The sequence below is a fragment of the Pezoporus flaviventris genome, unplaced genomic scaffold (assembly GCF_033815535.1).
Source record: "Pezoporus flaviventris isolate CSIRO_AGI_PZ_B2104156 unplaced genomic scaffold, CSIRO_AGI_Pfla_v1 ptg000150l, whole genome shotgun sequence".
NCBI lineage: Eukaryota > Metazoa > Chordata > Aves > Psittaciformes > Psittacidae > Pezoporus > Pezoporus flaviventris.
In genome coordinates, this window is record NW_026892698.1 from 128,827 (window position 1) to 140,000 (window position 11,174).

The following is an 11,174-nucleotide window of genomic DNA, read 5'->3' on the forward strand; positions in this document are numbered from 1 at the left end:
AGTTTTACTAATGCATATGTTTTTCTCAAAATACACAAATTGTTCAAGAGAAGATTTTGCACTTTTCACTAAATAACCAGGGTCTGCCCACCACAATGAATTGGATTTTCCTACTATTTGAAGACAGAAGGCTGAAAAAAAGTGTAACATATTCTTACATTCAAGAAAGGAAAAACGGCAATGTGTTTATGTATGGAACATGCAGACTTGTCGCTTGTGTATTTTGTATACAGTCTAAGCAATCTTCATGCAATATAAGAGAATGAGCATTATAAGTAGCTGAAATGGCTCCCAGAATAAATACCTTTATCTTCACCAAATTATTGATTCTGGATTACTTAAATTAAAAGGTGCCTTGCCACTGTCTAAATCTAGCACTGTGTTATATAATTGCCTTTTATGCTTACTCCAAATACCTTAGAAATGCTTTCGGAGCATATTTAGCTTTGGTTGCAGCTTTGGTTGCAGCACTGTTTCTCCAGTCACACTAATTTCTATTAATACATAACAGTAACAAGGAATTTATAATCATATCTGTCATGACTGGAAATTAAAAAGCATCATGTGAATTGAGAATCTGAATTTTCTGTTTGGAATAATATTACTTTAAGGAAAGGCCATTTAATTTGAAAGAATTGCACTAAGTTTTAAAATCACACACTATAGTGCAAACTGTCAGGAAAGCATTAAGTTATCTGGCAAGAGTTGCACTTATGGACATCATCCCTGAAATATCTGATTGTTTTAATTAGGTCTTAATTTAAATATTTTAAAATGTATATATAATCCCTTACAATTTTTTGCATCACATTTGTAGACAAAGTTTCTGACTTTCGTGACATTGTTTCCATAGGCATACAGTGAGAAAAGAATTTTTCTGCTGGTGTAAAAAATAAAAGACTGAGCATCATAAAACCCCTAGATTAAAAAATCTGCCTAAAAATCAGAAGAATTAGCTACTACAGAAAAATAGTTACATGGAAATCTTTGATACAGTCTGAAATATTCAACCTGACCCACTCTACAGATTTTTTGTACTTCAGGAACAACCTCGTATTGCAGGAAATCTGCAGACTGGGTAGATGGAATTTTAAGAGTGGAGGATTGTCATTAGTGTATACCTATGGCATGATAAAACATTTTATCTTATTATAAATAAAATATTATGATGTCAGCATAACATTATATAGCATAGTATGCCTCTTTAGACACTGGTTTACAGAGATTTTTTCTCAAACTATGTAAAAGTCATTCATATATTAATTAGATCACAATACACCTACAAAAATGCACATTTTTAAGCATTCTTTTGCTGTATTAAGCACTGGGAATGCTGCGGTTTTATAATTTTGCCTCTTTTTTTTTTTTTTTCTGTTGCTGCATCTCTGGACTTGTGAGACTGATCTCTCTGACAATACAAGACAAGGGAATAAACAGAGCAAGGAAGGACACCTACTTGACTGCATGGTTCTCGCTGAGATTTCTGCTGTCGAAGCACCCAGACCTTGGGGAGAACGTGCAGCTAGACGGAATAAGTACAAGCTGTTTGGCCTTAAGCCTTGCAAGCGATAAGATGTAGTAGGTTCAGTGGAAACCCGTTGCTAAAGACAGATAATAAGAAGTCTTGATTAATATTCAGATATTTTGAATTCCATATTTTGCCTATAGAAGACGGGCTTTTATTCTCTGATGATAACCCAGTTGAGAAAAATCTAAATTCAAGAATGTAACTCAGAACAGAATCAAACTGAGGATTATATTATTTTTGACAAACACACACTAAGGAAGAATATTTGTTAAAGCCAATGGCTTAATGGGTGAAACTCAGAGCCAGACTTACTGTTTGTTTGAGGAAGTAATAGCTGTGTACAAAGTATAAAAGGATTTTCAGACACTAAGAGATGAACAAAGGCTTACTTTTAGCAACTTATTGTGAGAGTGAACTATAGGATTTTATAATATGAGTAATTTTTTAATATGAGTAAAATGGGTATAACCTGATAGTTGAATTTGTGTTCAAATTATCAAGAAGCAAGTTCTTCCAAAGGGCAGCTTACTAAGCAGGGGCCTGCATCTCATTTGGAGGTAAAATATGGATCTGGCTCTCTTGCACAAAAGAAAGCTTATGCATTGACATAATGCGTGTGAAGCCACCATAAACATAAGCTCAGTAGAAGCATCAGCAATGAGCTGATGATGCAGGAGAAATCAATGAGGCTGACACTCTCCTGCTGCCTTCTGAGACTGCCGGCTTTTTTCTTTTGTCTGGGACACCTGGCACTATCACATGGTTTTCCTGTCAGGAGAACAGTTTATTCTAAAGTGTATGATACTAACACCACAGAACCACTCAAACTGAAAATTCTTTTAAGAAATAATGGTATAGAAAATGGCTATTGTAGGTTTTTATCTTTATTTCTTCTCAAATACTACTGAAAGATTAGAGAAGCCTGAGAACTACTAGACAGTGGCAAAGAGAAACAAAAATTCTTCAAAGTTGAAATAGACTTCAAAGTCCAAAGTATAAGTGCAAAAAATCTTAATGAGTTTGCTTCCAAGCCACTGTAGAAGAACAGCCTTAGAGAGGCATGATTAATGTCTGAAATCGGATGAAACTTCTGTGGATAACCCGTCAACAGTGAAGTTCCACTGGCTGGTACCCATTGACAGCATGTTCTGCTGTTTACACACTCTCAATCTACCATTAGGCTGACTGCTATGTTTAACAAACTGTTAATCTTCAAGGCATTTGTACTAAAGAAGGTTACAAATCCATCAGTTTTAACTATTGCATTATTCCATGTCTGACTTACTAAAGAGTATTTAAAAGACGTACAGCCTTACCTCTTCCCCATGCTCTCCATCTTTGTAAACCAGTTCATAGCTGGAAATGGTATCAGAGCGTGGAGGTGTCCAGGAAAGCAGTATGCTTGTTTCAGACTCAGGTTCTGCTTTGAAGTTCAGTGGCTGACCAGGCACTAAAGGAAAAGTTGAGCAATGCTGCCAGTTGTTTTTTTGGCTACTTCAACACTTATGTTTCAAATCTTTTAAACTATTATCTGAATATTTCACACAATACTATTTTCATTGAACTTACTGAACTTAAACCAACTAAGTATACTATGAAATAAATTAATCTGAGCTCAGAAAAGAATAATAATATATTTAATTCACACACTACAAATTATCAAGGATTTCAAATAAATGTTTTGCAGTATAAATAATATGCACAGAACCAAAATACAACTGAACAGAAGCTTGGTGATGAATACTAGAAATCTAATAGTTTATGTGTGAAATGTTGATCATACATGTGTATATGTATGTCTGTGCATATGGGAAAATGCTAGAATCATGTAAGATTGGCTGAAATAGTCAAGAAGAAAGTGTTAAAACCATTACACGCATCTGAAACTGGTTTGCTCAGCTCATAAATAACAATGATATTAAATACAACCCGGTCTTTAAGAAGACACCTAAATATTGAATACTTTTGTAATGTGAAGATGTTATAACCTGCTGAAAAGATTTCCAGTAATGTAAGAAGTGACATATTTCTACCCTTTTAATGACTAGTATTTTTACCAATACAGCTGAATTTCTAGTAACTACACTTTCTAATTGAAAGAAATAAAAATACAACTTTAATTTCAGCAGTCAAGAACATTCTCTGTTGTTATGTTTTGTGTAATGGTCACAGAAATTATCCAGACTAATGTTACCCTCATTTGCTTCTGCAAATCCATGGCAAATAATAAGGTTGTCTGGGAGATGACAGCAAAATATAATTCATTGAAATGTATCTCATAATTTTAGCACCCAAGATCTAAAGCATTACTTTCAGTTAATAGTCCTGTCGATAAGGTGTGAAACAGTTTTCTGTGGCATTTCTAGCTTTTCAAGAATAAAATATGGCACGCTTTTGTTTTTTTAAGAAAAAAATATGTGATGCACTTCTTAGCACCTATTAAGAACAGGCACAACAAGTAGGATGTGACAATAGAGACTGTTTCACAATCATTTTTTGGAGTACAATTCTATTATAGCATTACAAGTATGTTTCTGTTGTACAGCAGAAGACTTAGAAACACAATGGAGAATATGGTAAAAATAATTAGTGATTGCAACTTTTATCTTCCCCAGATTTCTACGGAATGTCACTCTGAGGATAATACTGCCCTCGTGTACACTTGTAGAGGCTTGATACCTGACTTTAGACAGATGCCTGTCAACAAACAGCATATGCAGGCTCCTGTGTGGAGGTTACAAATTCCTACTGTTCTTTTTTTTTTTTTTTTTTACCCAAAACAGGACAAAATAGAAAAGGAAAGGTGTAGAAGGATGATGCCTTTTCCTGAGGGAATGAATGAGAGTGAACAGGTGACCAGTTCTCTTCATGGGAACAAAAGAGGATAGGAGTAATTAGCTGTTTTTTCTGAAAGATGCCTGGTATAAAAAAGAGACCATTTCCTGAGTACTGCAAAATGCAAAAGGGAAAAAAAAAAAATCACAAAGCACAGGGAGCAATTACAGGAAATATCAGAAAAGTATTTTTGACAGAAATGCTTCTAATTTCATCCTTTGAAAACTGAATGGATTTGAAATTAAGAGGGATAGAGTGGGATTACTGGATAATTCCTGACTTTGAAACAGATTCTGAAGTACTACTAGATTAAACTTCAACTTCGCAAAGCTATACCATAATTGTAGAAATGCATTTACTAGGTGAACATTAGAATTTTTTGTGTTAGCTGACTCAAACCACTCCTGAGTAACAACCAGACAACAGCTGCAGATTTTCCTCCTGTGGAACATGGCTCAAAGTAGATGTGGAGCCCCACTGCAGGCTTGACTAAACTTAGTAATAAAATCTGGAGTCTAGGCAGCTTTTTGGAAGTTTCCATTTTGCTACAGGTTGTTCCAAATCTATCTAATGAAACTCAGGTGGATACCTGGCTGTAGGCATTTATTTGCTTCATTTGACAAAAAGATAAAAAAATTGTAAAACTGACCACCAGTGTGTGTCAAAGAATAGGGAAAAGAGTATTTTGGTAAAGTAACTGAATGACACAGCTGGAATTATAAAATCATCTTAGCCTGGTCACAGAAGGTCAAACAGCAGCGCATGTTATCTGTGCCACGCTATCTTGTGTCTGACATCTCTATCACTGACCTGGAGGAGGTGATGGAGGGCACACGTCCCAGGTTTGCAGATGACATCAAGCTGGAGGGGGACCAACTGACACACTCTAAGAAGACAAGGACACTGCTAAGAGGGAGTTGGAGAGCAGGGAGGTACATACAGGCCAATGGTTTCCCATGAAGTTCAGCAAGCCCTGTCCTCGGTAGGCAGAGCCTTGCAGGGATTCAGACTGTGACTGATGGGATCAGGGAGCTGCGGTGGGGATGGCCCTGAGCCCTGAGAGGCAGCAAGCTGCACTGGGGTCAGCTGAGTGCTCAGGTAGCAACAAGTGCCAGTGGTGCCTGGGGTGGTGTGAGCACAAGATGGGCCTGAGAGATAGTGGTGCAGGGACTGTCTGCTCTGTGCACTTCAGACCACACGGGTAGTGCATCTGGTTTTGGGCCTCCGCAAGATGGCTCTGGGTTTGGGCACTTGCCCTGCAAGGAAAGGCTGCAGGATTGGGCTGGTTCAACTGAGAGAAAGGATGGCTTTTGGGGGCACCCACCATCATGCCCAGCACTGAGTGATGGGACCAGAGAGATGCAGCCAGGCTCTACACAGCAGTGTGTGGCAGGAGGGCAAGAAACAGCTGCTCAAGCTGAAATACAAGAGGCGCAGGCTGGATATAAGAAGCCTTTTACCCACAAGGACAACCTAGCGGTCAAACTGGGGCCCATGCAGCTTGGAACTGCCTTGGGCAGGTTTACGCCTGAGCTGGGTGAAGCCCTGATCAGCCCAGTCTGACCTTGTGGCTGAGTGTGCTCTGGGCAGGTGCTGGGTCTGGAAACCTCCCCAGATCACTCTACCAGCCTGCATTGTTCTGTGATGCTATGATCTGTGCTTAATGTATGGATACATCAAATGTAGAATACAGCACGGCAGTAATAGTAATACTAATAATTTAATAGTAATCAAAAATGGTCAAGTGATCCATACGAAGGTTGGTACCATCTGTTATGATAAATATGGCACCAGATGGAGAACAAAGGATATTTCCTGACTCTCCCTCATCTTCCAAGAATTCCTTAAGAAAAGAAACCCTAACCTTTATGGTCTTAGGTCTGCAACTCTCTATCATTTTATAAGACAAGTTGATGGTTAATTGAATTTTCCCAAGCACTGTTTGTCAAAATAACATCTTGCTGCAAAAGCTAGTCTCCCCTCACTTTCAACCACAGTTATGCAACTCTAAAGCTGAAAACACTGACAAAAAGAAAGAGGTGACAAGAAAATATGCATTGCTCCAAACAGATGGAGAAGATGAAGAAGAAAGAAAACATAAACAAGATAACAGAAACTAAACAAACTGTACTGCTGATAAACTCTGTTAAGGAAACCAATGCTCAAGCCAAAGAAAAAGTATCAGATAAAAAAGTGGAATAATAAGTTTTAAACTCTTTAGGATTTATGCCTAGAACACACAACATCTCTTCAAAAAATTCTTCAGTGGCACATGGGAACTATGCCAAACTGGAGGAGCTGACAGAGGGTACTGGTCTCCTGCAGAGACAGAAAAAGCCTAGGGTGACTGGAAAATCCATTAAGTGGTCTTTATACTTTTGCTGAAGTGTTTTTAATTTCACAGATCAAATCTAACTTTCCGTATTAGTGCTGTACACGGTCAGCTCACTAAATAGATGCTTACTGCATGAGCAGCCTTTGAATGCTGTCTTTTCTGGTTTGAGGTCAGTGTGCTCTACAAACATATATTAAGCCCCGTGACTTCCTTATGCACAAAGTATACCTCTTATTTCTTTACTGTAAACATGACGTAACTTAGGTAGTACACATGATGGAACAGTACAATGTAGTGATAGAACAAAGAACAAAATCCAGAATTACTCTTTTTAAAACTTCATACCAAGTTTTACACTTTTGCTTGCCTAGTCCTCCATGTTTATTGCTGGATAACCAGAAACACAAAATTATGGACCTTGTCCTGCATATGTGGTTCTATGTCTGTCCCTAGTTCAAGTACCAGAACAGAACCATAAAATGAGATCTCACATTTAGAAAGTCATTTTAGTTTCCTGCACAGGTCCTCAGCTGGCTGAAGAAACCAGAAAAACACTTCAGGGGTGTTCTGGGTTTGCAAATAATGGTGGAAAGAGAAGAGGGTCTCCAGACTAGAAAGGGCTTCATGGCATGGTAAAATCCATACCTAGCAAAAACTCATTCAGTTCAGTTAGAAATCTGTTCTGCAAAGAATAATACATTGATCAAGAGAATTTACAATCAGTTGGAAACTGAAAGGGACCAAGAGTTCATGCTTCTGCTTGCTCTGGAAGAAGCATGAAGCTCTACAGAGAAGCTCTTACAATTGAAAAGTTAATGCACTCTTCTTCCACCTGCTTCTTTGCATCACGTTTGAGTTTCCAGCTGCATGCTCTCAACCCTTCATTTCTGCAAGTCTATTTCCATTAAATGTTTCACTAGGACACTAGTACTGTGGAGTTTCAGAAACATGAGGTTTCCCCATTCACGTGTCCATGAAAAAAAACTGAAACAGCAAAGTAGCTAGCTTGCTACAATACAGAACTGTATGTTTGCTACAGACTCCCTTCCTCTGAATTTCCAATCTTCTTTTACAATAAGAACTCCAGAACCAGTAACTAATTTTCCCTTAAACTAAGGTTCCGCTTCTGTGCCCTGCAAGTCATACGCTTGACCCTTTCATCACTGCCCTTTTCCATGTGTTCAAAAGATCAGCTTTTCATAACTGTAATAATCCATAGTCTTCAAACCACTGCCAATCCTTGGTTTAAAATTAACAGTACGTTTTATATTGTGAGGTTTTGTTTAAAGAAGCATACGCTTACATGTAGACATTCACTTCCCAGTATATATTTCCCCTTTTTCTCAATAATCAGCTACTTAATAGACACTGTGTACTTCTCAATCTCATTTTTTTCTACTTAAACTCAGAATAAAAACAGGATCTCTGAATTCCTTCAGAAGCATCCTCTCTTTGCACATTATAACCCAGCCCAACCAAAACTTAGCCGTTCAGTTTAAAGCTCAAGAATTTTCCCGGTACACACAGGTTAAAAGTACTGTTCAGAAAACAGGTGTACTTCTGAGCAGTTTAAACAAAGGAAGGCAATATGCGAAGATACATACTAAGTGTGTCCTGGGCAGCTAAATGGAGACAAAGCAACAGAGCCTTTTTTTTTTTTTTTTTTTTTAGTGAAACAAAGAAAAAGCATGAAAGTATACCACTAAAGCTTATACTGATATTTCTCTAAAATTTGGTGATAGCAAGTCAATTCACCCAAATAATATCCTGATCCTGACTCCATCCTCAGCAGAATCAAATCCTTTGCTTGAAAATGCAGAATAAAGCCTATTGGAATTGATCTTCCCTTACTCAAAAGTCTCATTCCTACAGATATTTTCTGGCAATGCAATTTCTTTATGTCTTGTTACAGTAAAGAAAACACTGCTGAAAACAAACAGGCAACAGGACATGGCTTTTCCTTTAAAATGCTAAAGCAGAATACTTTTCTTTTATGTTTGGTTCCCTGAAAAATGGTTCCTTCTCTTCCCCTAAAACTATATGTTTCTAGTATTTGAATTAGAAACATAATTTTCACTAGCAGCAGTGTTTCAGCAGACTTGCAATTGAGAAGGCACTCATACGGTCATTTCAACAGGTTAATTCTACTGTACTAAGACAGCAAAGATTCTTGTAAACAGGCTTTTATAAAACAAATTCTTAATTTTCTGTAATCTCTCCCTAAAGATCAGAATACACATAAGGGATGAAAGCTTTAAAGGAAACCAAGCTAGCAGCGCCTGTCACAGCTGTCAATCAGATTTTGATGTAGATATACTCTAATGTCCCCAGAGTAATCGTAAGAGTTAAGCTACATGTTTACAATGATAAGCTTATTTGTTTAAAAAAAAAAGAAAATAAAAAAATAATCAAAATGCAATCACCACCCCATTCCTATGTTTACACTTTCACATATGTTTCCATTAAATGCATTTCTGCTGGTTTTAAATGGCACTCTATAATTCACTGCATTTATTTGGATGAGTTTCAAGCTTGAGAGAGACTTAAACCAAAACAATCATATTCAGGTTTAGATTACAGCAAATCTGGTGGGACATTTTATTCTGCAGTGCTCACTGAACAGAAACTGCTGGATAGAAAGATGAGACAACCTTAATTTTTAAACATACACTGAACTGAGAACTGCACTAGACTTTCTCAGCTATTTTTCTCTTTTCTGACTTAAAATGTTTGTAGTTTAAGCACAAAAATGACTCCTTATGCCACATTTCTGGTTTTGTTCTTTAACATGCTCACAAATAAACTACGTCAAGTCAACTCTGTTACAAAGTTGAAAAAGTATTCAGAATCCCTCCTGCACTGTTAATGTCATAATTTCTTCAGATTGCAACAGTAAGTGGAAGCAGATGGGCACGTTTAATGACAAGTTCTGTGAAGCTTTTAATAAACAGAGATTTTCTGAAGTGACCTTAGCAAGTCATGTAACTTAGACTGGTCCAACTGAGCCTCAGTGCACATTATTTCAATTGTCTCATCCTTCTCTGGGGAAGCCACTGACAAACTCTTGCTAATCTAGGTTTACTGTTCTAAGTGAAAACACAGAGAGGATCTTACTACACTTTCTTCTTGAAGATATTTTTGCCCATGAATTCAAGAAGTCAGGTGTCTATAAAAAAACAAGTCCCAGAAAAAGATTACAACTGCCAAAATTAAATTATGGTGCATATGTACATTTGCAAGTGCACAGAGACATTTTAAAGTATCACTAGAAGGCCTAAAAAAGTTAATTTAGTAACTTCTCATCTGAGATACTGCAAAAAGTAACACCTAGACCTTTGCGTAACACATTTAGAAAGGTTCCAGGTCAATACCTCAACTTCTGTTCTTTTTATTAAATATGCATTGGTAAAATGCAGAATTAAAAAGTGAATGAAACATGACTGTCTTCAGCCACATTTTAGGGAAACGTTTTTTAAGAATTTCAGGGCTGCTAAATTCTCCAACAAGAAATTTTCCAGTACTAAAAAAAAGTAAAAAAAATAATCAAGTAGTAATATATAATATTTTTAGGTAATCACTGACCTACAGTAATAATTCATATGGATGTCTCTAAAGTGGTAGAAAAATGGAGCCTTTATTTCTATAGTAAAGCACTTTCTGCAGTGTAGCTCCACCAGAGCTACTCACTTTCAATTTCATAACTATTTTCTGTAATGTTTTTCTCTATGCTTGTTTGTCCTTCGCAAATAAAAGTAATTCATGGATGTAAAACACCTGTACAGAAACAAAACAAATTATCTGCAAACATAAACCAAGAAAATTTTGATCTTGTGGCATGCTCTTTGTACAGGTAGGCTGGTTTTGATTTATAAATCGAAAGCGTACACAACTGCTGGCTTGAATCTATACAAAGGTTTGTTTGGTTTGTTATGCTTTCATGTTGTCATGTTCAATTATTCAAATACACATGCAGTGCACATACATGATAAATTTCCAAAAGCAAGGTTCAGTAGCGAACATAAGGGAACCACACGCCACTTGAACAAAATCCACCACCACAGGTAACTCCTCAAAGAAAACTGTGAAGAACTACTTGACAAACACTTTCGGTGCACAGAGCACTGCCAAATACAAGCCATAACATTCAGCTACCTCTACAATGAAGGTCTCCCTAAGAATTCAGTTAAACTTCAGTAAAACTTCTAGGAACCGATGGAAAAAGAAATGAAAGTGTGATGGGATGATTCTCCCTCTTCAAAGATCACCTGCACTGTGGAGTAGAGAAAAGGTTATCTACAAAAGCTGCTTGAATAAATTGGCTATCCTTGAGAGGAAGATGTTTTCTTTTCAATATTTTAAATTCAAATTCTCTCTCTGCAAAATTTCTGCATCTATTATTCTGTTCATTGCTAACTTACCTCCTGTTTGAGTGATGACTTGAATGTCACTAGAAAGTGGTCCGTCCCCAACAGAAGT

General features: G+C 37.1%; 1 protein-coding gene across 37 annotated transcripts in view; it reads right to left on the bottom strand.

Annotated features, from left to right (window-relative positions):
• PTPRD (protein tyrosine phosphatase receptor type D) overlaps positions 1-11,174 on the bottom strand; it is a 601,423-nt gene that overhangs the window by 123,392 nt on the left and 466,857 nt on the right. For all 37 annotated transcript variants that reach the window (XM_061479480.1, XM_061479517.1, XM_061479518.1 and 34 more), the window contains 3 exons: positions 11,117-11,174; positions 2,845-2,978; positions 1,457-1,601 (listed from right to left, as the gene is read on the bottom strand). The exon at positions 11,117-11,174 is cut by the window's right edge and continues 524 nt beyond it. In XM_061479480.1, the coding sequence (XP_061335464.1) occupies positions 1,457-1,601; positions 2,845-2,978; positions 11,117-11,174 (337 nt within the window). The remainder of the gene's footprint in view (positions 1-1,456; positions 1,602-2,844; positions 2,979-11,116) is intronic.